This window comes from Callospermophilus lateralis, chromosome 16, assembly GCF_048772815.1.
Source record: "Callospermophilus lateralis isolate mCalLat2 chromosome 16, mCalLat2.hap1, whole genome shotgun sequence".
NCBI lineage: Eukaryota > Metazoa > Chordata > Mammalia > Rodentia > Sciuridae > Callospermophilus > Callospermophilus lateralis.
This window is the reverse complement of record NC_135320.1, coordinates 43961140-43988555: the sequence shown is the minus strand read 5'-3', so window position 1 is coordinate 43988555 and position 27416 is coordinate 43961140. Positions and strand designations below refer to the sequence as shown.

The following is a 27416-nucleotide window of genomic DNA, read 5'->3' as shown; positions in this document are numbered from 1 at the left end:
AGAATGAACTCCAATGGGATCTTAGGTTATAAAGAAAGTTGTAATAGATGTTCTGAATCAGTTGGAGAAATGTAAACAAGACAGCATAATATAATTATGATTAATTGATGTGAGTTCTCTTAGGTGTGATAATGGTAGATGAAATGCTTTAAGAGATGCTGAAGCTATGTGTCTAGATTTGGGAAAGTAACTTTCACTTATCTTAGTCAATAACTGGTGAATCTAGTAAAGATATTTAGTAGGTTTAAATATTATTCTTACAGTTTTTCTATGTTTAAATTTTGTTTAAAACAAAAGTTTGGGAAGACATCACGCTTTTCTCTCCTCTGATCAATGAACCTGTGAACTCACTAAATAACCCTTCATAACCATTTGTGCCCCTTCTCCTTAACAAAGAGCCCCTGTCTCAGCCTTTACAACCATTAGGTGTTTACACCATTAGGTGTAAACAAGTGAAGGAAGAATTACTGTGATTAGGGAACTCAGGGATCCTGACTGATGATAAAGTGATAAAGTGATTGTCTCCCCTTTACTTTGTACCAATGATAGAAAACAGAGAAGTGGGAACATGTGGTTAAGGGGATAATTCTATGAACTGGGCCCACTGTGCCAACCCCCACATACTTTCTGTTTTAAAAAGCAATTTATCTGCAGCCCTGTCTGACTTAAGTTGACAGAATACGTTACATCCCTCAGCAAACAACCTGTTGTGGCAGGTAAAATGCAGGCCCCAATGCTGACAAAAAGAACACAAGGTATGAACTTCTGTAAGCTTTACACAGACCAGATCCCAGAACTCAGGAAGAGAAGGATGATTCCCCCTAACCATAAAATCTGTAATAACAAGTTCCAATTAGAACCCGTGAGCATGGGCCAAAGTGACCCAGGATTGTCAATGGCAGTAGGGACTAGAAGATCTGATGTCATCTTGCTGCCAGTCAAAAGCCAAGATGTGGGCGGGCTGGGGTTGTGGCTCAGTGGTACAGTGCTTGCCTAGCATGTGTGAGGCACTGGGTTTGATTCTCAGCACCGCATATAAATAAATAAATAAAAATAAAGGTCTATTGACAACTAAAAATGTTTAAAAAAAAAAAAGTCAAGAGGTGGGTGTCTGGGTGCAGTGGCACACATCTGTAATCCCAGCCACTTGGGAGGCTGAAGCAAGAGGATTATGAGTTCAAAACCAGCCTCAGCAATTTAGCAAGGCCCTAAGCAACTTACTGAGAACCTGTGTTTAAATAAAAATGTAAAAATGGACTGGGGATAGGGTTCAGGGGTTAAGTGCCCCTGGCTGCTTCAATCCCTCATACCAAACAACAACAACAACAACAACAACAACAAATATATATATATATATATTTTCAGAGGTGGACCTGGCTACTATCTGGAAGCTTCCCTGGACCTCCCATGAAGGGGAGGGCAGGAAAGACATGGTCTGAAATCCTGAAATCTTTCTGGCATGATTGTAAGAATCGGGGTTTGAAGGGGGACCTGCATTCTGCCTCAGTATCTGTGCTCTGTAACACTGGTTAGATCCAGGTTAAGCTTCTGGTGCAGCATAACATGCTTTAATGGGCTCTCCACTTTAATTAATCAGATACTGTGTATCATAATGAGCAGCATTTGTAAATGTCAAACCTAGCCATAAAAGTACTTAATTTAATTGTATATTAAGAATATCAAAGTATGAGTTAATATTGTTTTCTTAGGGTATGTAATAGCATTTCTTTGAGATGCATATTTTTTCAGGTATTCTATTTATAAACTCCAAATGTGAAGCTAATTATCTCTTACCTTCTGATTTTTACCAAATGGGGAGGTGAGTTGAGCGAAATTGTCCAGCTACCTAGAGAAGCAAGCATACTGTCAGGGACATAGCTCCAATCTGCACAGTTCCAAGTCCAAGGTGTTTTCCAACAATTTGTGCCCTGTGTTTTCCCTCATCAAGTTTTATGATTTGTGCAGCTGGGGTTTATAAACCACAGATATGTTTTATCATTTGTTGTCTTGTGGGGAGTGTTGATTATACAGCATTGATATTATATGGGGTTTCAATTTCTTTAATTTTCCATTCCTAAAGTTATCCTAAGGTTTGGGTTGAATAATGCAATCTCCCAAGGATGAATTGAGTCCAAAAAAAAAAATTTAAAGGACTTGCCCAAGTGACCTAGATTTCATGCCAAGATGAGGATTCTTAGGCCAAAATTGAAAGGGTAACTTCAATGAATCACTCTCAAGTCTCTTCTCAGATTATAGCTTTCAGAAGCTAGAGCCAAACTCTCTTTTCTCCTATATTGGCACAAAAACACATTGCTAAAACCTACTTTCTACATTTTTTGTTCTTTAGTTTAATCTTCACAATTTCCTACTAGAAACATATTCACATTCTATTTGGTAATCGTGTTACAGAAGTAAGTAAAGTATCAGTGAGAAAAAAATAAAGCTAAGGTTACTGTAAAAGGAAATGAACTTATATATATAAGTATCAGATCAGTGTAGAAAAGTTCAAATAATCCAGTCCAGAACAATTCAACTGTTAAAAAATTTAGTTAATAGTCCCTTTTGACTTAGATTGAATAAGTCAGTGTCACTCTATAGCTGCCGACTCTTGAAATTATAATGACAAGAAAGAAATTATGGGTGCTCCAGGTATTCCGTTATTGGCTGGTACAAGGTTAATCCACTCCTTTCTGTCCTGTAAGAAAGGACAGACTGTTCTATCAAGACAAGTGCCTTTATCCCCGTCTCACCTTGAGGAAGGTGAGATTTGCTGTTACTCTAAGAAATTCCCCATCTGCATCCTACCTTTCCACCATGGAAGTCTTGCTGCTCTGGCCCTAAAACCTATCAAGACTTCCCTCTCCCACCAAACATTCCATTATATCTTTCATAGCCTACACTGCTAACTGCACCCCCTGTTCTTCATCACTACCATCCGCATACTTTCATGTTTTAATATTTTTTTATTTAATGAGAAAATCAGTCCCTGAACAGTCATACATCTCCCATTTGCTCCCCCTCACCACCATAACACTCCTCAGATTCATTCCTTCCAAGTGCTATTGTACAATCTTATTAATTAGAGTTCTGCAGAGAAATAGAAGATGATAGATAGATAGATAGATAGATAGATAGATAGATAGATAGATATTATAAGTAATCAGCTCATCTCATTATGGAGGCAAGCTGGGGGCTTGGACCCCGAGAAAGTTGATGGAAGATATTTTCATTCCAAAAGTCAGAAGGCTCAAAACTCAGAAAGAACTAATATTTCAGTTTGAGTCCCAGGGTAGGAAAATACCAAAGTCCCAACTTAACTGCATTGTGGTTTTATAAATTTTCTCTTCTTTAAAAGGTCGGTGTTTTTACTATATTCAGGCCTTCAACTGATTGGATAAAGCCCATCCCACTAGGCAAAGTTATCTGCTTTAATCTTTCTGCTGTATGCAATATTAGTCTCTTCCCCAAAAATATTAACATTAGCACTCCAGAGTAATATCTGATCCAACATCTGTATGTGTGTGGTGCTGGGAATGAAACCCAGGACCTCAAGCATGCAAGGCAAGTGCTCTACCAATGAGCTACATCTCCAATTATCTGACCCTCATAACTGAGCATCTCATAGCCCATATTGATAAATTATTCACCATGCCAACCTTTAAATGTAGGGGGTTGGGGACTTTTTACTAAGAGCCCTCCTCTCTCTACACTCTCTTCCTAGGTACTTCCATCAATTTCTGTGCACATGAGCTATCTAACTTAGATATCTGTTCTAGCACAATTCAAGAGAAACAATGTGAGTTAAATTATGACTGTAAGCAGCATATATAAATTCAAACTTTTCATTAGTTAATTCTGAAAAATAAAAATAAAAGTGAAATTAGTTTTAGTGATATATTTTATTTAATCCTATATATCCAAAATATTATCTATTCAATATGAATCAATATTTTAAAACATTAATTGCATCAGTTATCAATTTATTACCTCTCAGATCTAAATTCACCAGGCATTACCAGTTCTGTGATCATGAAACCTAAAAACCCTCTTCTTTGCAGCAAGCCCTCTGGTAGGAGAACATTGCAGGAGAAAGGAACATCTCTTTTTGTTTACAGAGTTCTGTGTTTTTGTTTTCTTCTTGGTGCTGCTGAGCTGTTACCTGACCCATCCAGATGAAGACATCTAGGGCATCTATCTGTACAACCAGAGTGTGCCTTTGTTCACCAGGCCCTGACCCCAGCCTAGTGATCATCTCAATGCCCATCCTGAAGCAACTCAGTCCAGGTCCCCATGCCACCCTCTGGGCAAGCAAATGCCCCAACTCCCTCAACATGGCTGCCCACCAGCCTGAACTCCAAAGGGGTTCTTCTGACTTGGACCATGTGCACTCTAAGCTGTGCACAGCCAGTGAGTCAGTTCCCAAATTTTTGAGTCCTTTGGCACATGTGAATGCCTGCACACCAGCCTTAGCTCACCTGTCTATAATACCAGTGCAAATGCCCTGTAGTGGTATTGCCTGCTTGTCTGCCAATTGTGGGCCAGCTCTAACCTACACAACCCAGCAAACTTCTCTGCCCCATATTGAGTTGCAACCATGCCTTCTCCAGTTTTGACTTGTACAACTGTGTGGATTGTGGTGCCATTTAATAAGTTAGAGAAAACTGGAGGAATCTATAATTCCCATTTGAATCTCAGTTTTGGAGAGGCGCGACTCCCAAAGGAGTTGGTCATTAGAAACTCCCTTAGGCTCAGGGAATTCTTCAGAGTTCTCAGACCGTCTTAGAGTGTTCCTTGTTAGAGTTAATAATTCTTCACAGTAAACCTTCCCTGTTCCAAATAATGTATGATTTCTATTTTCTGACTGGAACTTAGTGATACAATCATATCTTTTACATTGTTTTTCTCCTACAAAGTGTTTCAAATCTGGTGTGTATTTTAACCCAACAACATATCTGAATTCAGACTAGTCCATGAGCCTACTGGCTACTGGGCAGCACTGTTCTACATGAACTAATTACACACAGCTGCTCTTAAAATGTCTGAAATGGGGATTATATCAAAACCTACTGAGTAGGGGAACTTATTTATTTGCCTAGAAGTATTTCTTGGACTCCTGTTGTGTTCCAGGCACTGTTTTAGGCACAGGGGGCATAGAGATGCACTAGTCAGCCTCCCAGGCAGTCCTTAGTAATTCTCCCCTCCTGGTATTCAGCTCTTTGTATAGTCTCCTTCCTCGCTGAATCAGAACTGGCATGTGTGATTAATAAAATACAACGGAAGTGATGGCATTTGACTTCCAAAACTCAGTCATAAAAACCACTGACTTCTCCCATACTCCCTTGAAACACTCAATATGAGGGAAAACAGCTGCTGTGTCCTGAGGATACTATAGCAGCTCTGTGGAAAGGTCCATTTAGGAAGGACTTGAGGCATCGTGGTTATAGCCCAGCACCAGGTTACAGCCATGTGAGTGGCTGCTTGGGAAGCAGCCCCAATCAGGCCTTTAGCTGACTGTAGTCCAGACTACATATTACTGAAACCTTATAAGAGACTGTGAGCCCAAACCACCCAGCCTAACCCCTTCCAAACTCCAGACCCACTGAAAACATGACAGTAAATGATCGCTGTTCTGAGCCACTTGATTTGGATATGATTTGTTATGAAGCATTAGAAAACTAACAACAGCAGCAAACAAAACCAGACAAAAGACCTGTCTTTATGGAGTTTACATTCTAGCAGAAGGAGACAGATAGAAATTAATTACATGTTATATAGTGATAATGGGACAGCAGAGAAGGAGGTAGGGATCTTAGAGGACTACAATTTTAGAGGTCATTAGGGAAGTTCTCCCTGGAATGATAACGATTGAGAGAATACCTGAAAGAGGTGGGGAGTTAGCCTTGCTCCTATTTAGGGAGAATATGGGTGCTCCACGAAAAAACGGTCCAATAGCAAGGGCACACCTGGTGTGATAAATGAGTGATAAGGAAGCAGCAGGGGTCAAAGGGAGTCAAATGGAACTTCACAAGCCATTATTCATACTTGCTTCTGTTCTGAGTGATGAAAGAACTTTGGGGGATTTGGAAATGAGGAGTTTCACAATCTAATCAACATTTTAGCACTGATCCTTCTGGCTGCTAGGCTGAGATTAAGAAACAACTAGGGAAACAATTAGGACGCCATTACAATAATTCAAGTCAGAGAAAGAAGATGAGGGCTAATCAGAATGCAATGGTTGCTGGTTCTTCATCTTCTTCTTCTTTATACTTTTCTGAATTTTCCAAATGTCCACTGTGATGCTTCATCATTTTTCTAATTCAAAATGAAAAGTAAAAGGTTTTAAGGAGCCAAATGTTTGTAAAGTATCTCATTGTCTGCAAAATTTTTTGTTGTATTTATCATAGTGTAGATACCCATGTTATTCAAAGTATGGCCTCAGTATAATGGGTTTGCTATAGAACAGGAGTAGGCTCAAACAATTTCGCTGAGGCAAGAGGATCACAGGTTCAAAGCCAGAGTCAGCAACTTAGCAAGACCTTGTCTCAAAATAAAAAATAAAAAAAGCTAGGGATGTAGCTAAGTGGTTAAGTACCCCTGGATTCAAAATGTCTGTGTAGACTCTGAACATAATTTCCAATGAAAAACAAAACCATTATTCAGTTTTAGATAGCTTGGGAATTTACATAATCTACTAAACTTGATAATTAAAAAAGTGCTACATTCTGCATCTCTTTCTCTTGCATTTTTAGGGTGTTTTTTTTTTTGATAGTATAAATACCACTATATATATATATATATATATATATATATATATATATATATATATATATAACTTTATTTTATTTATTATTTATTTTTATGTGGTGCTGAGGATCAAACTCAGGGCCTTGCACACATGCGAGGTGAGCGCTCTACCGCTGAGCCATAACTCCAGCCCCTAATTTTTTGTTTTTGCTTTTATCATTGTTGACACTTATAATTTAATAGCACACTGCCTTCTTTGCCTTAGGCAGTTTTCCATTTGAAACATGCATCTGCTTGTATTTCACAATTCCTATCATTTTTAACCATTACTTGCATTTTAACCAAATATCATAAAATATGTGAAAGGCCTTCGTGTACCCCTTGGAAATTTTCATTGCCTTTGTGATTTGTATTTGACCATTCTTAACCTTCAAGTGTTTCATATGAAAACCCTTTCTTGTGACTGTAATTAGTAGGGGTTCTAGATAACTAGGCATTTATCTGGATTACTCTGAAAATTTGCTTAATTGAATTAAAAACACATTGTGGAGCACCTATATTTCCAGGGAGCAGTGCTACAGGAAGATAAGGGTTGATGTGATTCTGCAATCTGTATATGGGGTAAAAATGGGAGCTCATATCCCACTTGAATCAAAGTGTGAAATATGATATATCAAGAACTATGTAATGTTTTGAACAACCTACAATAAAAATTAATTAAAAAAAAAAAGATAAGGGTCTTCTTCTAGGTATGTCTTAGTCATGCTAATGATAATCATGCTTTAAAATATTTGTAAGTGTATTGGTTTTAATCCTTGCTTGCTTTTTATAATTCAGAAATTTTATTCCATTCAGCAAATGCTTATGACATATCTCCTAAGTGATAGAAATATATAATCCTGGATGGGAATCCAAGTGTGATTGAATAATGGACCTGGGTCCTGAAGAAGACATGAAAGATAAATATGCAACATCATCTAAAGCTTATAGAAATACACATCAAAAAGCAAAAGCCTGTGGCCTACCTCCCATGGTTTCATATCAATCAATCAAGGGAGTTACTTTTCCTTCACTACAAAGAGTTAACCTTTTTTTTTTTTTTTTCCATTAGCTGGCTCTTAACCTCCACATATTCCAGGAATTTGTTCTAGATATAAAGGTAGAAGAATGAATTTTCTATGCTCTATTTTTTATATAGACTAGGTCAGAAATATTCATTCATAGTTTATAATTAAAAAAGACTATTTCCACAAGCAATAATGAAAAATTTTATGATCTAATTGGCTTCTCACAAAAAATTTAAAAATTAAGATTTTTGTTTGTTTTTGGTAGTGGGGATTGAATCCAAGGGCACTTTGCCACAGAGCTACATTCCCAGCCCTTTTTTAATTTTTATTTTGAGACAGGGCCTCATTGAGTTGCTGAGGCTGGCCTCAAACATGTGATCCTTCAGTTTCAGCCTCCCAAGTGACCGGAATTATAAGGGTGTGGCATCATTCCTGGCTAGAAATGCAGATTTCAAGGGAGTGTAGCTTTATTATGTTTTTTTGGGGGGGGGGCACAAAGAAACTACACATTTAATTTTTATGGACTGTTCTTCATACAGTCAGAGGAGTCAAAGTAAGTGCAAGGTCATCCAAGGGGTGTGCATCCCATCATTAGGCCTCATCATTTGTTTCCTGAACCTGTCATCTTGTTTGCAACCCCTCCATCCTCAAAGCTACTTTTGTGCTGACACTAGAATCATTCCCTACAATAAATCATCTTGTGCATGTGTATGTGTGTGTGTGGGTGCGTGCGCATGTGCATGTACACATGTGTTATTAGGGTGTGGTAGGGAGAAGTCCTTCTACTCTGCAGAATAAAATCTGAAACTCTGCAGGCGTCTTGTCTTCTTACCTTCCTCCCCATCCTTCCTTATTTTCTTCCTAATTCAGTCTAAGAAAAATCACTAGATCTTAGAAGGGGGAGGAAAGATAGCAGCAGCCCATATGGTTGATGGGCACCTGCATAGGACAGGGCCAGGGTGAGTAGATGGCAACAGTTAAGGAAGATAATCCAAATGAATATATTAGACCAATAGGAGTCTGGTTTCCCACCAGTGGAAAAGGAAATTAAAAATAGGTAAGAATGACAGAAAACTAAAATAAACCCTATGGTATTTAATTTGAATTGGGGGTTTTAGCATGAACTCATGATTTGTACATATAGAATAAATACAGTTGGTGAGATATGTGAATATTTATACACAGGCAGATAGACAAACAGTACATACAAACATGAATAGGTTACCCATCTCTGCCCACTGCAAAGATATGGAAGCATCAATACTCTGATTATGATTTCTTCATATAATTTTTCAATAAAAGAAAACAGAGCTCCATGGAGAAATAACTGATTCTAGAGGACAGAACTCATTCCAGTAAGCATAGGTCCAAGATGAGCCTAGGATGCTTCTTCTTCTTCTTTTTCTGCTTCTCCTTCTTCTATTTCTTCTTTTTCCATGGAGGAATAACTAATTCTAAGAGAAAGAACTAATTCCAGTAAGCATAGGTCCTAGATGAACCTGGAATGCTTCTTCTCCTTCTCCTCCTTTCTTTTTTTGGTCATTCGAACAAATGAGGAAGCAAAGAGTGGTGGGAATAGATCAAAACTATGCAGACAGGTGGTGCTTAAAGGAGCATTCACTGGCTGAATATGATAAATGGGACCATCAAAATGAATTATGATAATAAGCTAGCAACTGATGAGCCCATAGTAATATAAATAAATAAGTAGAGAAGAAAACATTTTTTTTTTTTTGGTAATGGAGTGTCAACTGATGATTGTAGAAGGATGAGGGAAATATAAAAAGTATAATTTGACATCATAGCAATTAACTCAGCCAATGTCCAGATTCATTTGAAGACATAATCCTTGATCCCTTTGTGATGCTTCTTGGTGCTCCCAAGGCCATGGTGGTACATTCCATAGAGACATAAGGGTCAATCACAGAAATCTCTGAACCACATTCTCTCCCAACCATTTCCTCAGTTTCTGGGAAGCCTCATCTTCTCCCTCAGTTTTAAGTCATTTTTCCCTTTTCCACTTCTTAAGAAGAATTCAGGTAAGAATGTTTTCTACGCATCTGAGATCTTCCACTTTCCGCCCTGAAGCATGAAAATCATTGAGAACCATTATAGGCAAAGGAACCCAAATTGCTGATATAAAGATTGATCTGCCTTCTTGGAATACTGGACAGAAAAATGCCTTTCATTCTTTTAAGTTTTCCATACCTTTGAGTATAAAAATCATACTTATAAAACTAATACTTCACCATGTTGTTCATCTTCTATTATGCAGGCCGATAGTTTTAAAACATTTTATAGGGCTGGGATTGTGGCTCAGTAGTAGAGCACTTATCTCGCACATGTGAGGTCCTGGGTTCGATCCTCAGCACCACATAAAAATAAATAAATAAAATAAAGGTATTGTGTTCAACTACAACTAAAAAATATTTTAAAAAATTATAGTTGGTAAGGGTAGGTAGTAAATATCTTAGCCTTTGCAGACTATGTGATTCACCTCTACTATAGCAAGAAGGAGGCACAGACAGTACATAAACAATGAATGTGGCTATGTGCCAATGAAACCTTATTTATGGACACTGAAATAAAAATGTTGGACTGTGAATGTAGCTCAGTGGTCTAGCACTTGCCTAGCATGCATGAGGCTTTGGGATCAATCCTCAGTAACCACCGCCCCCTCACACATACACAAAGAATATAATAGAAAGCTTGTAAGTATAATAGAAAGTATTTTTATTTTGAATTTTCTGTATTTAAAAATGTAAAATCATGGTCTGGGGTTGTAGCTTAGTGGTAGAGAGCTTGTCTTGCATGCATGAGGCCCTGGGTTCTATCCTCAGCACCATATAAAAATAAATAAATAAAAATAAAGATACTATGTCTGTATACAACTAAAAAATTTTTACATATTTAAAAACATGTAAAAATCATTCTTAGCTTGTGGGTTGTATAAAAATAAGCAGTACAGATCTGGCCTTTGGGTTATAGTTGGCCATTTTCTACTGGAAGACAATCAGATGAGAACTTTTACATGGATGTTTCTAGAGTTCAGAATTATTTTCTTCCATAAGTAGCATATTTTTTGTTCATTTATCATAGTCCTTACCACTTTCTGTCAAAATCATCATTTTGTTGTACACTCAATCCAAGTGATTGTGCTCTCTTTAAAAAAAGAAAGAAATGTGCCATGTGCTTCCTTTAAGAGACCACAGAGCCTAGGTCTTCAAACTGTTTTGATTGAAAGAAACTGAATAGTGGGCAGAATAGATTAAATAGATGAAACTGTTCTGCAGTATCATTTGTACAAAACTGGCTTTATTTAGGTCAAGGGCTTTGAGTTTTGTTATAGCAGTTTGTAATTATTTACGTGTACTCTAATTTTCTTCTCCCTAATTACCTTTGTTTACTCATTTAAACTGCTTCCTGGGGCAATTCTTTTAGGAGCTAGCATATGAATCTCAGCAGGAAAACCAAGATTTTGGAAAGGTTTTTTTTTTTTTCCATTTATGATTTTACTTATCTTTAAGATTGTTAGAAAAACTGGAAATATGGTCTTAGCATGAATTTTTTAAAACTTTTTTTAAAAACTTTGAGCAATATTTTTCTTAATATATGTTCATCTGGTTTGTAGGAAAATATGGCTTTAGAGAGTTAATATACTCCTTTTTTTGTCTTAGTAATATCTTATGCTATCTTGTTTTGCATTTCATTAACTGGACAATAATCCTATGAAGTAAGTAGACAGAATAGAATCAAGATTCTTTAAGGTATAAGAATTTTTTAAAATTCAAAGGCAATTTAATGACCCCCCCACCCCACCCCACCCCCCCAAAAAAACAACATTGTTTTAGCTCAGGTAACTGAGAAATAGAGGGAAGGATTTTTCTTCCAACTTTTGCTGAATTAGCTCTATTTTGAAAACGCTTAGGAGGACCATGAACTGTTAGCCCAACCAGGACTTGATGGAAGAAGAGAGGTACCCAGAAGGAGATGCTGAGCAGATGATAAATGTTCTTTTAATTGGGTTTAGTGGCCATCTATATATGAAAAAAGGAGGCATGGATAAATGAAATAACTTTTCCAAGTTTACACTCTTGGTTGGTGGAAAAGGTGAAACAGAAACCCATGCCTCCTCACTTTATATAATGCCTCTACTCTTGTCTGTATAATCAAGTTATTTCCTTGATCTGTGTATTTTCATATCACCATTTCAATATAAAAGTTAGACCCTGGGCTGGGGTTTTGGCTCAGTGGTAAAAGCACTTGCATAACAAGCATGAGGCCCTGGGTTCAATCCTCAGCACTATAAGTAAGTAAATAAATAAATAAGACAAAGGTTAAAAAAAAAAAAAAAGTAGAGCCTACAAGTTTAAACACTTTAATGTCATTCCTTTAAGTCTCTTTGTTTTCTGCATATATATCAATAACTTCACATTGAAGAAACTATAGTTATGCCTGTCTTATTTCCTTCAGTATGTGTCAATAACTCTGCTCTTGTAAAATAATCTAATGGTTTTCTGTAGCTTTGGTTTTAATTTTTTTTAAACAGGATTTCTTTTTTTTAATTTATTATTTTTTTTAGTTGTAGTTGGACACAATACCTTTATTTTAATGTGGTGGTGAGGATTGAACTCAGGGCCTTGCACATGCTAGGCGAGCGCTCTACCACTGAGCCACAACCACAGCCCCTTATTTTGGTTTTGCTTCCACACATTTTAGGCATCTTATACCATCACTTTAAGGTATTTTTAGAAGGTGGTCTTTAGAAGGAACACAAAATACGAATACACATACACTGATAGGTAATTATGCTTAACATTCCTTAATTTTTGTGATGGGCATAAACATAATAAAAGGTTTTATTAAAAAGTGACTTATTTTTCTAAGGTAAATAGTTGATAGGGCAGAAAAAGAACTTGAGTAAGTGCCTTCCCAGGTGGACACTAGTCTGGCTTTATCAATTAGAAGTTGTGAGACTGCCATCAAAAGGATTAAACTCTTAACCTTAGTCGTACTCTCACTTGCAAAAAGAGGGGTGGTATTATCTCTTATTTAAAGCAGCATGTAGGCTGTAAGTTACAAAACAGCATATATGTGTGTGTGTGTGTGTGTGTGTGTGTGTGTGTGTGTCAGTACTCCAACATTTTTCCAAAATCTGGCTTTTCCTATGACATAAAAAGTATAGAAACATGTGAAAACTGTTAGCTTTAATAGGGATTTCCTCTTGTAAGAATTGAGTCAATTTTCCAAAAACTTCAACTCAGAATGTTTCTATATGGGAACCACAGACACAAACAATCCACAAGCAAAAATGGTTTCTTCTATTTTTCTGTTACCTAGTACTTGTTTTTATATTCTATGTTGTGACTGGCTCCTTGTATCTCTGATGCGCAGTCAGAAATTTTCTTTTTGAAGAAAGGAAGTTACACTAAGAAAAGCATTTTAACTTTTGCTCATTACAAATGTTCCCCTAAGAGGTGATAGCTTTAGACCTTTCCCAGACTCAAGAAGATTCTTTCCACTGTGAGCCAAGTCAGGGATGCGACCGAGGACCGCAGCGCCTCCTCCTGGGGGCCCGGGCAGAGCTAACCAGGAGCAGCGGCTGAGGCTAGATTACTTGTAAGAGGTCTTCACCGCTCAGATGACTCAAACACACTTCAGACAAGTTTCCGTGCACGAACCTACCCCAGAAAGTTCACCAGTCTTAGCCGTACCTCCCAAGCCCCAAGATCGCTCAGACTGCTCAGACACCCATGTCGAGAAAGACAAGGGACTCAATTGAGGCGGGACTTCCTTCGGTGGGTGGAACTTTGCCCTGTGGGCGGGGCTTTACGCGGCTAGCGACAGCTGGCTCGGTAGAACACTGTTTGCCTTGCGGGCGGGATTACGCCAGATGGGTGGGAACCTGCTCGTAGGTGTAGAATTAATCTTGGCGGGCGGGGCTTCATCAGCTCCATGGGCGGGACTCCTGTTGGTGGGCGGGGCATCGCTCTGTATACCGACCTGCTGAGAAGGGTAGGACTCCACCCTGTAGGTGAAACACGCGTTCGAAGGGCGGGGCTTCGCTCTGCAAGGCTGTGGGCGGGAACTACGCTAAGTGGGCGGGGCCTCTTGTGTGAAGGCTAAGGTTGGACGGGATCTCGCCCTGTGGGCGGGACTTCTCTGAGTGCCAACCCCGCAGGGTGGTTGACTCCGTCTCCTGGGCGGGGCTTAGCTTGGTGGGCGGAGCTACGACTTGTTGAGAGGAACTTTGCGTGGATCCTCCCACCGGAACTTCCTGAACCTTGTGCCTGCAGATGGCGTCACCTGGAGCTTGAGCAGCTGCACGTTGGTATCGAAGATCTGGTGAGAGGTAAATGGAATTTTTTTGACTGGCTGGTTTTGAATTCGCTGGGTTTGAGGGAGGCCTGAGCCGGCATCGTGCCGCTGTGGCCCGGAGGGCTCTGTTTCATTGTGCTCTACCTCTGGCAGCCCTAGTGGATAGCAGGCCTACAAACCCCGGCCCGAAATCCTGGTGCCACCCCTTAGCAAGTTCCCAGTGTAGCACTGTCTGTTACGATCTCGATTTCCATGTGGTTGTCAGAGAATTTTCTTTCTTTTTTTATATACTGGGAATTGAACCCAGGGACCCTTCCCCACTGAGTCATACCCTTTTTTTAAAATTTTGAGACTGGGTCTCGCTAAATTGCTGACGCCGATCTCGAACCTGCGATCCCCTTGCTTCAGCCTCCGGCGTCGCTGGGATCACAGATGTGCGCCACCACGCCTGGCTAGAGGATTTTTCTTAAAATTAGGAGGGTTCCCCGACAAGAATATATAATTTTATGTTGGTTTGTTTTATGGTATGAGGGTTTGAACTCAAGAGGTTTTACCGCTGACTTACGTATATCCATATGTCATTTATTTTGAGACCAAGTGGTTGAGGCTGGCCTTGAACTTGCCAACGTGGGCCTTAAATTTCCAAATCTGCCTCAACCTCTGGAGTCGCTGGGATTACAGGCAAGGCCCTGAATCTAGTTGTAATGGGAAAGCAACTATAGACAGCACACCATGAATGGATGAAGTTTTGTTTAAATAAATACTTTCAAAGATAAGTGCTTGGTCTTATTTAGTCCATAGGCACAGTTTGCCAATCTATGGTCTAAAAAAATGATTCTAGCAACTGCGGCTGTAGGCAATATTACACCATGTTTTTGAACTGATTTTTTTATTTATATCTGAAAAGCAATATCACCCAACATTTGCACTGATCTATTCTGGCTTTAACTTCTGGTATCCCCTGGCACTAACAGTGTAATTTTGGGGCACTTCTTTCTACTTCTCTTTCCATCAGTTTTTTATCTGTGAAATGGGGATAACAGTACTTCTCACAAAGAGTTGTTGTGAGGAGTCAATGAGTTATAGCACATAAAATGTTAACATAGTGCTTGCACATATACCAAAAGCTCAGTATTAACCATTATTTTAAAAAATGTTCCTCACGTGCATTATTAAATCAGATCTGAGAGCTGTTTCTAAAGTTCAAGGCTAAGTGGGACTAGCTTCAGAGCAAAGACAGTAAGTTTTTAGGGCAAGAACTTAATTTTGATGCGATGATCAGGAGAGAATGAGAATAAAAAGGAGAAAGAAACCAAGGATACAAAGCAGTATGATAGGAACCAAAATAGTAATGTTAGTATGTCCACAAGCAGAGGGGTAGTTGATAATGGTTAACATTGTCAGATGCTGAAGAGAAAAGGTCATATTGATAGTATGAATTCAACTACCATATATTGAGTACCTCCTATGGTCAGATACTGGGGATATATTAAAGGACTGGTAAATATGCTGTACTCAATAGAGCAAAAAAATCTAGTCAGAGGGAAAGTTGTTTAATATATAAAAAATTGTTTAGTATATAAGTAATTTTTTAAATAATCAGGAATAAGATAAAGAATTCTAAGATTTAAATGAACTTAGTTCATAACGGTAGGCAGCTTAATTGAACTCCTTTTCTTTCTTCCTAGAAGATGGGCAAGAACAAATTAAGAGGGCAGAAGTCCCGGAATGTATTTCACATAGCCAGCCAAAAAAACTTTAAGGCTAAAAGCAAAGCAAAACCAGTTACTACTAATCTTAAGAAGGTGAGTATTTGTTATGTACTCTGACTTTATTGTTTGCAAGGAAACCACAGTGGTAAAGCTCCTGAACAGCTGAATTCTATTGAAATCAGAAGTTCTTTTAGAAAAATGTTTTCCTTTCTCAAATTCAAATGTAAAAAGGCATTTTAAGTGAAAGTGTGAAGCATAATATAATAGTTTGTAACTTTATTAGAAAAACTACTATATGGAAAACAGTTCTTATTTCTGAACCCTCTATTCAAGAACCTACTAATAGAGCTCACATATGGAATGTCAGCCGGTTTATTTTTCTCCTCAGGAATTTTATCTTGGGACTCAAATGAAGATAAATTATTTTGTTTCTTGAAGTGCAACATTTGAAAAGGAGTTTCTTTACCTTCTTTATATTTTAAAATATTTGAGTAATTTCTTCAAGTAGATATCTTTAACTTCTTTTAAGAAAATGTTTTCAAATTCAAATAGTAGGTAGAGCCAGTTATCCAGGAGTCAGTGACTTTCACAGTAGTCATAGAAAAGAGATATTTTCTTTTAACTCATAAGCCGAGTTAAGCTTTTAATCCAGCAGTTTGGCTTTGTAAATGCTGTAAAGGAAATAAATCCGAGTGATACCATGAGTTTGAAGTTGAGTTTTACATCAGATCATCTTCATAGTTGACAATGAAGCCAAGACAAATAGGCTTTGCTAGGGAAGGTTGTAAGATTGCCAGACATTATATATGAGTGGTAAACTGAAGTTTGTGGTGATGAATTTAAAGTAAAGTCAGTCAGTTGGTTGTGACTTTTTTCCAGCTTCTGTTCTGGGCTTAACCAGGTTGCCAAGCAAGTTTGATCAAGGGAAAGATGAGAGGGGAAGTTAAGAGTGTAAAGAAGTTAAGTGATAAGATGATGGTCATGAAATCTGTGCTGGCTGAGAGGAAAACTAGGATAGGAAGAGATGAAAAATCATAAAATTGTTGGGAAAAGGTTTCCATGAGGTTTAAGAATTGTTAATAAACTAAATGAGCTATAAGGTGGGGAAGAAGTTGCAGAAGATGTATCATAAGAGTAGACAGCTGAGGTAAATAGTGGAAAAGGTCCCTGGAGGTGAGAAATTCAGAGGCCATATGATTAGATTTTTGATGTCACTAGGCATGAGAGGGGTAAGTGAGCCAAGGTTTGAAATATTTCATGAAGGATCAATAATTGTGGTGTTGGTAGATGACAGCAATGAGTATGGGGTACCAGAATGTTCTCATGCTTATGGTGCAAAGGAGCTGAAGGTTTTATGGAAATTGTTTTGATAGTATCACTGAATGTCAGAACACTACCCCCACCTCTTTGGAAGTAGAGGGCTTCTGGGGGCTTCCATTAAGATAAGGTGGTCAAGGATTCAGAGTCTACTGAAAAAAGGGGACTAAAAGCATTTAAATCAGATTTGTTTTATAGATGAAGAATGATAGCATGTCAGCCTCGAAAGACTGGTCACATATTGTGGCCTGCTTATGCCAATGAAGTCTAGATAATGAGACATATCCATCATTTTTAAAAATCCAAAACCTCTTAGCTAAAATTTCCAGGTAAGACTATAACAAATTTAGTGTGAATTTGTCCTACAATTTGGTAGCGTCAGTAACACATTTTAGGTTTAACAAGAGTAAAGATGAATACATTTTATCTAATTATTATGAGATTGTGAATTACTCCCTTTTTTCTTTTTTAATAGATAAACATTGTGAATAATGAAAAAGTTAACCGAGTGAATAAAGCTTTTGTGAACATACAGAAGGAACTTGCACACTTCTCAAGAGGCCTTTCTCTGGAACCTCTCCAGAAAGAACTGGCAAGTAGAAATCATTAAAAATTAAAACTTCCCATTTTCAAAGCCTATAAATTGAATGAAATTTTTAGTAGTTGGATTTATAGTATATTTGGCTTTATAGTATGTATGGCATATGCATTCATATTTGGACTCTGAAACATTTAGACTGAATATATGAATTTATCGTTCTACTTCCAAAAGGTATGGACTAAAAGAAATTAAAATGGATGGGCATAATGGTGCGCACTTGTAATCCCAGCTACTTGGGAGGCTGAGGCATGAGGATCACAAGTTCAAAGCCAGCCTTGGAAATTTAGCAAGACCCTATTTCAAAAAAATAAGTGATTGGGGATGTAGTTTATTTAGTGGCACAGTGTAGTTTAGTCCTCAGTTTAAAAAAAAAGGAGAGAGAGAGAATTAAACTGGATAATAGATTATACACAAATTATTTTTGTTGTTATCTAAATTTTTAAGTATATGATACTTTTCTCCCTTCAGAGTCCTCAGCATCATGAAAATGAACCAGTTAATGTTGATGAAGCTACAAGATTAATGGCTCAGTTGTAATGGTGATGTATCAAATTCCCCTTCAAAAGACCAATAAATTAAATGTTTTATACAACTTTATTTTTAAAAATCTTGTTAATGTACAGGCATTGGCACATTTTAAAAACAAACTACATAAACAGATCTTTCCTATACTCTAGGAAAGTGGAATGTCAGAAGTCAACAAAATGTGATAAACTTAAAGTGCTAAAACAGAAGGCACTTCACAAAATCTGTTCACTGAAACATTACATATCCTCATTTACATCCTTCATTTTATAAGTGGCAGTGAATATCTGGATTGAAGGATATTCAGAAATCGTTTCATGGCAGTAAAAATACTAGACAAACAGTGATTAGCCCTTGGCCAACATTTTTTGTTTTGATGTGCTGAAATCTATTTTTATCTTCCTCTCATAAGAGGAGAAAACAGAAGGATTCACAATTGAAGGAAAACTAAAATCCAAAAATATAACTACTTGTTTGTAGGGGAGGCTGGTAGATATCAAATAATTTTTCCCCTATCGCATCAGAGCCCTTTGTTTTTATGGTTGAAGTTTTGTGAAGTAAAAAAGAAAGTATTAGAGAAGAACACTTCAGAATCAGTGAACTAAAAGGTGTTACATTCATTATTTTAAATACTTAGGTTATTAAGAAGTCTAAAATGTTACACAGTTAGAGGTAGATAACAGTCCCGAGTTTCCATAGAATCTAATAATTTAGTATCTGGACGTCAAACAGATCACAAACTCCTTCATTATCATCTAAATTAAAGTTGTAGTCATCTGCCGGTGTAGGAGAAAGCCGTAAGAGAGGAAACACTGCAAACAAGAATGGATTCAATGTTAAGGATGCAAAATGATGTGTAACGTAAAACAGTATCAAATATATCAATTCAAATGATCTCCTAGGTTACACATGATTTTTAAAAAATTACGTATAAAATAATGACCAATTTTAACATAAACTTTGAAAGATTCTCACGTAAAGGCAATTTGGTTAAATAAGGTTAAAATTTTTATTGGTTGAACTTATCACTTAAACACATAATCTAAAAATTCTGTGAAGTATATTGCTGATGTATGCACTACATTTAAAATTTGCTGATGTTCTCTAAATGTTTAATAAATCTCTTAAGTCATTACTGTACCACTTGCTAACTTAACTGCAACCACTTCCTAGGTCTCTGCTAACTTTGTTAGGAACCAGGACTCTGAATCCAAGAACTAAATAGAAAAGTGGAAGCCCAGAGAGAAATTATTAATTAGTATATTTTAGTTAATTGATTTAAGAATTATTTAATATTAGGTAATGCGATGGCTAATATTAGTAATAGTTTGGTGATTCATATTGGTGGCTTGATAATGGTGTGGGTTTACTTATTGATTTCAACATACTATTTTACTCTTCTTGGGCCAGATTCTTCAGGGGTACAAAGTGCTAGTTAGGAGTTTATTTAGTAAAAGTAGTAAATCTCCCTTTATGGACTCCTTCCCCTTGAGATGCAAGCAAAGAGAAATAAATTCTGAATAATAGCTCTGATTTACTATAAAGTACTTTATTAAGGGAGAATCTTCATGCATCATAGGAAAGCAATTAGAAAATAAAGGTTCTTCATTTCTCTTAAATCACATGGCAGTTAAAAATAGTAGGAAAGTATTATTGATTAAATAAAGTAGTATAATTTTAAACTGCTTACCATCAGAAGACATTAACTCATCAATGATATCTCCACTGAGAGATCCTGCTGGAAAAATAAATGTGACAAATTTTATTATGTCTGTTTATGAACTTTAGAAAAAGGCTATTATATTTAAACACACAGTCACAATACCAGATTCACTGACAAAGAAAATTCACTAGAATTTTGTGAAAAGATCATTTTCATGAATACCTACTTTGTGCCTGGCATTACTTTTAAACTTACAAACTCAAGATGCGGACCAAAAGACTAATTAGTCTTCCAAAATAAACTCAGTTTTATAAAGTCTGGTGTTATAATTCTCAGACACACACAACCTTAAAACTTCAACATCACTTTCCATTATTCCTATTCATTTTATGTACAGATCTCACACATGAAATGTTAAGTATTTTGCCTAAATTGTATTTCTCAAAATCTGTTCATGATTTCTCTCTCCAATCCCAGTAGCATCACATTATTTTGACCTTACTGTTCCAGCACAGTTGCATAATCACAAATAATTTTCAATCTCCAGAGCCTCTTGTCTCTTCTGCTTCCTCAAAGCATCTTCTTAGTTCATTACTCCTGTGCTCACCACTGGGTAGCTCTAATTGTACCATTTTCCTTTGTTACAGATCTTAACTAGTTCATTGGCTAAAGTCTTAACTCATTACTCTGATGTTCAAGGCTTTCTTTAATCTGTCCCAAAATTATTTTCCTCACTATTTCCAAATGTAAGTGCATATATAGGAACCAAATACTAAAAAAAAAATTAAAAAAAAAAATTATACTCTGGAAACGTTAAATTGGTACATACAATTTGGTGCATATAATTATGCCTAAGGCATATAAAGATTGCCTGCTTAATTCATGCTAATTAGGCTAAAAACTTCTAAGGACTACACCTTCAATTGTGCATTTCTTTTATTTCTGGTTCAGAAATACAGAGGAAGGAAGGAGAGAATATGGGCAACAAGAACAAAAAAGTAATCCCATGTCTAGTTACGTCTTCTCAACTTCACTTTTTTAACTATTCTGAATCCCATAGTAGCAGCAACAAGACATCCCATAGGTAAACAACAATTTGCGTTATGTATAGTAGTTTCTAACATGACAGCTATAGTAGCACAACTAATTCATTCATTAAAAAAAATCATTGCGACTCCATATCACACTCCCTTTATTTGGAATCAGTAAGAAGTTGTTATAGACCCAGCCCTGGAACCAAAGGAAAACACCAAGGCATTTTTTTTTTAAAATAAATTTAAGAATTATTACTCTTATCTCCTGATACCCAATGTTTAGTGTTTTAGTTATATATCATAGTTGAAACAATTTAGAAAGGTATTACATAGGAAAGAAGAGTTCCTATGTAATTGGTGTTGACACCATTTATCAACTCTAAAACTAAGCTTCCCTAAATAGAAAGTACAACAGAGAACATGGAGAAATACGAGGTCACTATGTTCTCAATTTTTCTCAAGTAGTTAAAGCACATTTTTAATAATTTATACTATACTTACTGAGATAATGACCTTACCAAGTAAACTTAAAAGGAACGAATTTGACTTTATTAGTCCTAAAAATGGAATTCTAAAGGAAACAGCAAACTCTGATGGCCATAAATATCATGCTAAGTATCAACAGTTCTTTACACAATCATAAACACATTATATCTTATTAGATATTTCTGAATTGTGTATATATTGATATATATGTACACGCATATATAAAACAAATCTTTAGCAATATAATTAAAGAGTGTTTTAAACTTTCTCATAAGCACATAAGAGATACTAAATTAATACATGTTGATTAAATTAAGCTCATGCTTTTGCCTCCCATATTAGATGACAAGAATAATATCACAAATAATAAATCCAGAAAAGTTCTCCAACTTACATAATAATCATATTTTCCCCTCTACTTTCCCCTGAACCCACCTGAAGATATTTCTGTAGCTGGTATCTGCTGAAGATTCTGGCTTCTTTCAGAGACAAGTTGCTCAGGCAGGTTCTGAGCTGCTATGTTTGGTTTTTGTGGAGTCACTGGAGTTGAGGACTGAGAGGAAGGCTGTGTGAGGTCATCAGGTGGGGGAACAGGAAAAACCACAGGCTTAGATGAACCGGACTCTTTATTTATAAGCAGCACGTGGATAGGTCCTGAATGACTCTTTAAATTGATCTGGTATTTCTTTTGTCCATTCTGACCCTTTAAAATTATTGGGTGTAAACAAAGTAATAAATATTAATATTTTAGCTATCCTGAAACATTAAAAATTAGGCAAAGGCATTAAGTACTAATTGAAATTATACAACAACATAAACTCATAAAGCTGAAATGTAAAGACGAGTAGAATGGGATATTGATGGCTCTAAACAACTGGCCACTAAAAAGTAAGCTTTTTTCTAATACTGATCATCAGAAACTCTCAGCTATAGAATTCTGACATCCATACACTTTTCACTGTGTGTAATCCTATCTGTCCATGCTTAGCAGTCCCTCAAGCAGTTCCATCCCCTGGAGTTACTCGCCATGAACAAAGTCAATGACTTTTTCTACAGAGATATAAATATAAAATCCCTCCATTTCAAAAGTAATTTATATCCTGAAACTATAAAGTGCTGTAACATAAATGCCTAAATACAATCATTACTCATTCCTTGATGACCTCTAAATCAAAGTCAAACATTTTTTTAAACTTGTAATCAACATTGAATGGTTTATTCAGTTACTTCTATAATTCTACCACTGACAACATCCAAATTCAGATATCAATATTTTCAAATATAAAACTTGAATACAGTAACTCAAACGTTAACTATTAGCTCGTGTTCAGCTCAAGAGAATGTATTTCTCTTGAGATAAGAGATCCATTTTTCCCATTTACTTAAAAGCTATACTACTTACCATTTCTGGAATAGGTACCTCCAGCTGTGTACCAGAAGGTGCTTGAATGGCCAAAAGTGTATCACCTGGTCAAAAAAGAAAAAAATTAGAAATTAATGTTGATCAGGATATAAGGGCCAGACTTTGAGCTGTTAAGATTTTTATCTTCTGGATGCTGTATTTTACTATTCATAAATCCATTTATTTTATCTGTATTATTTATTTGATCACTTTAATTCATTTTTCTATTTGGTGAAGGACAAGTGTCAAAGAATTCTGGTTTTGTTGTTTAATATGAAGTCCAATTATTTCAGCACTATTTGTTGGAAAGACTGTCCTTTACTCATTGGATTACTTTGCTCAAAATCAATTCATGTATGTGTGGGTCGTTTTTGAAATTCTGAATTCTGTGCCATTTTTTTCCTATGTGTCCATTTTTATGCCAAAACACACTTGTCTTCAATTTTTAAATCAGGTAATGAGTCCTTCAGTTCTATTCTTTTTTCACTTATGTTGGTTATTCTAAGTGCTTTGTATTTCCATATAAATGTCATAATTTGCTAGCAAATTTCTCCAAAAAAAAAGAAAGAAAGAAAATAAAGAAGAAGGAGAAAGAGGAAAAACCACTACAGATATTTGGACTGGGAGAAAAGAAAGAAAAAGAAAAAAAAAAGACTATATAGGCCAGAACGGAGGCTCAGGATTAAGAAGTTTGGGTTTAAATCCCAGGCTAGATAACCTTGGATCCTATAAAATAGGGGACATATAACTTATTGCATAGGTTTATTTTGAGTATTAAATGAAGTAATACATGTATTCATGGGTCATAGGAGAGAAAATTGTGTTCTATTACTTTGAACAAATTCAACTCAATATAAAGTCTGATTCTTCAAATCTTTTGGCCTCAAATAAATAATACTGTTTACTTGATATATTTAAACTATTTAAATAGCTGAAAAATTAGAGATTAGGTAAGACAGTAAAATGTTGGCCTTAATTTATTTTTGAAGCCAAATTTTACAGACTGATTTCTGTGGAACTGAAGATTAACAAAAAATTCTCCAAACTTTCTTGGAAAATGTGTAAGAACTATTCTGACAAAACAGAACAATAAACCCACACATATTTCCAACACAGTCATTATGGAGGGTCAGATTCTGCTTGATAAGGAAACTTGCCATTTGTGTTTGTATGTAAGTGTATATAATACATATGGCTGTACTTTTAATAAACATGGATACAGAATTAAATATCAATATGTATGCAGATTTAATTTTACTTATGTTTTGGGAATACAAGTCCCTACCTCATTTTAGTTATTAAAACATGATATTATCATTTCAAGCGGTAAACATGGGGGCAGAGGATGGAATGGGAATAGGAAGAATTTTCCAGGTTATAAAAAAAGATTCATCTAATTCTTTCCACATGCTTTCTTTGGGTTCCATTTGTGACCAGCTCATCTGCTATGTACAGTTTCATACAGTGCTGAAAAGAACTGTGTTCTTGTTCAAGTTTTGGTCACTGACTTTGGAATTACTGTTCAATCCTGCTTTGATTTAGGTTCCTCTCCACCCTCTGGCCCTCTTCCCCTCCTGCACTTGGGTTTATGCCTAACAATGAAGCCAATGAATTGAAAGCTGTGAAAAGCAGTTATTTCCATGAAAACGGAAACAAAAGCAGCCTATCAACACACAACACTATAGAATAAGAAAAAAATATCTACAAATTACTCCTGAAACTGATGACTAAGGCTGAGTGCATGAGAAACTCTGAACTGTTCTACGATCAACAGAGGAAGAATATAGGGAAAAGTAATTACTTACCATTAAAGCAATTACAGATGTCTTCATGAGTCACATAGGAAAATGTACTGTCGTAAGAGTTAAGGAACAGCAATTTATATCAAGGTCCACACAATAAATTAAAGTAATAAATCTGAAGATCAAAAGAATTCAATCACCAAATGTATAAAGGGGCTGCCATACATGGTCAGATAATAAGGAATGGGAGTCTGGAAAAGCATATGGTCCACAAGAGGAGTTCTTTTCCTTTGCTTTGAGAAGCCTCCATTATGATTTCCGGGACATCTGAGGGTTCTTGGGATAGAGATGGAAAACAGTGTCCACACCAGGGGCCTGGGGCAGGAGGCAGGAAAGCAATGGATGGGAAAAGGACAGGAGTGGAGAGCAACCATACAAGCTTCCACATCAAGACTTTTCTTGGGCCACTGTTTCATGCTCCTTTCCCAATCAAGTATAGACAGGGAGAAGCTCGAGAAAACAAATTTATTATACTCCCAGGTCCAAAAGACAGAAGGCATGTAGGCCATGTTGGGAAGATGTTAAGGTAGTCAGGAGGCAGAGAATAGGGGAGGAAGAGAAAGCATCAGGTTAGAACCTTTGTTAGGGTTTCCACAAGGACAGCAGGGCAAGAAGAATGAAAATTTCAGGAGTCGCAGTTTGAAAAATTTTGGCAGGCTCTATGCTACCTTTGTTTTCCAGCCCTGGAAGAATGAAAGCAGAATGTTGCCTCCTTGAGACTATGGGTCAGACAAAGGAGTAGAGCTCAGGACTGGTTAGTCTGTGTATCAAAATGCCTGCTCCTGACTGAGTCATTCTTTCTAAGAATTGGAGCCCCTAGAGAGGCAGCTTCTCCCCAGCCTGAAAGATTTTTATAAGATATCAAATATCATACTACACAAAAAAATCATACATACATACATTTAAGACACAGTCATGGTTTGGAAAATCGTGGATGGCCAGAGTTATAAGACTGTAAAACAGGGAACCAAAGTCAAAGATCACCTACTTCAATGGTTTTTGAATCCTGGGGGCTCTATAGGACATAGCTAAAACCCCCAATGTTCTCACACACTTAGGAGTTCTGATCCATAGAAAGGAAATAACAAAGAGTACATCACATTTTTCTCCAAACACAATATGGTTACAAAAAGATACCTGTCCTCCAGTATAAAGTATCTTTGACAAACTATCAGGCAGAAAGCACCATGAATCAATTGTGGACCCATATATCTCATCTTCAAATCAAAATTAATTTTTCAAAACTTTTGAGAGTTGCTGAATTTTGACCACTTCAGGATATTGAACATAATTATTTAAAAATATGTATGCACTTAGCACTATTCACAGACACTTCCCCCCATCCTAAGCACACTCTGGCAAATACAGTGCAACCTATCAATAGGTGAATTGAAAATAGATTAAATTTTTCCCTTCAATGCAACACAGGAATAATGTTAATATACTATGTAAATTAAAAAGCTAATATTTATAAATTATTAGAAGGATATTACAGAATGTTGTATTCATTTACAAAAGTCTAAAACACCAGAATAAAATAACCGACCTTCAGATTAGAACACTGTATTATATACATACATATTCTACAGCTGTATGTATGACTTATTTGAAAGGATATCTATTATTAATGGAGTCGTCCATCACATTTTTGATGCTTTGTTGTAGCCACAACTTCTGCTGATCAAGTTCTCTTTCCTTTAGTTCTAAATCTTCAATCTCAGCTTTAAGAAATCTTAATCTGTCTATAACTTCTTTAGTATTGCAGCCAGCACCTACACCTCTTGAAAACATAGAGAATTAATATTCCCAAGTCAGTCCTAGGTTAACATACTTAAATTTTGTAATAATAAAACTAGGTTTATTGATTAATTTATTCAAAATGAAAATGTTTAACACTCGTCTGAAAATCAAGCATTAAATTCTTTACAAAACGTCAACACAATAGCTCCGAACCTACTTTCTTGAAAAATTGACTGACAAGAATCACCAAATTACAAAAATTCTCAATATTCTGTAGAATATTTGACATCTTCTGGAACATCAGTCTAGTGACTGAGATACCAAATAGATGTTAAAGCTAAATGGTCACACCTAGCAATCTCATGATGTTGGTAAAACAAATTACAACCTTTTGGTATTTTGGTGGAATTTTGGCTAATACAACAAAACCCTAAGGTCAAAGAGGGCACTCTGAAGAACAAAATGTATTTGTCATAAACTACAACCATGCAACAGTTAATAACATCATGAATCTTAATTATTATTTAGAAGACATTCTTTTAAAAAATTTTTTTTCAATTGTTGAGAGACCTTTATTTATTTATATGTGGTGCTGAGAATCAAATCCAGTGCCTCACACATGCTAGACAAGCTCTCTACCCCTGAGCCAGAATCCCAACACCTAGAAGACATATTCTCATGTGTAAGATGTAGTTCCTGTTTTCAAAGAGTTTCTCTTCATTGGGTACAGATCTGGGCTGTAATCAGGGGGATTAAGAATACAAAGAAGTATGCAATGTGTGCCAAATGAATAAGCAGCTTGAGGGAGAAGATAAGATTTGACCTTTGGGTATAAATTAAGTAACAAAGAGAGGAAAGGAATATTCTAACAGTAGAGACATACATAGAGGCCACAGGAGTGTCCAGGAGAAAAGATGAGAGGCCTGGTGTGACCAGAAAGTTGAAATAAAGAGTATTTGGAGGAAGAAATGTCAGAAAGATCAAATTTTACAGAGCAAAATAAAG

At 36.5% G+C, this 27416-nt stretch overlaps 2 protein-coding genes across 4 annotated transcripts in view; one reads left to right on the top strand and one right to left on the bottom strand.

Moving 5' to 3' along the window:
* Positions 1-14054: 14054 nt before the first annotated feature.
* On the top strand, positions 14055-18356 carry Rbis (ribosomal biogenesis factor). 2 transcript variants are annotated; one of them, XM_076836140.1, is made up of 4 exons: positions 14055-14163; positions 15818-15934; positions 17634-17750; positions 18228-18356. In XM_076836140.1, exons 2-4 carry the CDS (start codon positions 15821-15823, stop codon positions 18294-18296), a joined length of 300 nt encoding a protein of 99 aa, XP_076692255.1. In that variant the 5' UTR covers positions 14055-14163; positions 15818-15820; the 3' UTR covers positions 18297-18356. The 2 variants fall into 2 exon arrangements, with proteins under 2 accessions (XP_076692255.1, XP_076692256.1); XM_076836141.1 differs by having other exon boundaries at positions 14061-14163; positions 15821-15934.
* E2f5 (E2F transcription factor 5) overlaps positions 18348-27416 on the bottom strand; it is a 28448-nt gene continuing 19379 nt past the window's right edge. Inside the window, exons 3-8 of one of the 2 annotated variants that reach the window (XM_076836142.1) lie at positions 26290-26451; positions 24675-24718; positions 22870-22934; positions 21903-22170; positions 19975-20022; positions 18348-19096 (exon numbers count right to left, since the gene is read on the bottom strand). In XM_076836142.1, the coding sequence (XP_076692257.1) occupies positions 18987-19096; positions 19975-20022; positions 21903-22170; positions 22870-22934; positions 24675-24718; positions 26290-26451 (697 nt within the window). In that variant the 3' untranslated portion in view covers positions 18348-18986. The remainder of the gene's footprint in view (positions 19097-19974; positions 20023-21902; positions 22171-22869; positions 22935-24674; positions 24719-26289; positions 26452-27416) is intronic. The other variant, XM_076836143.1, reaches the window with a different exon arrangement.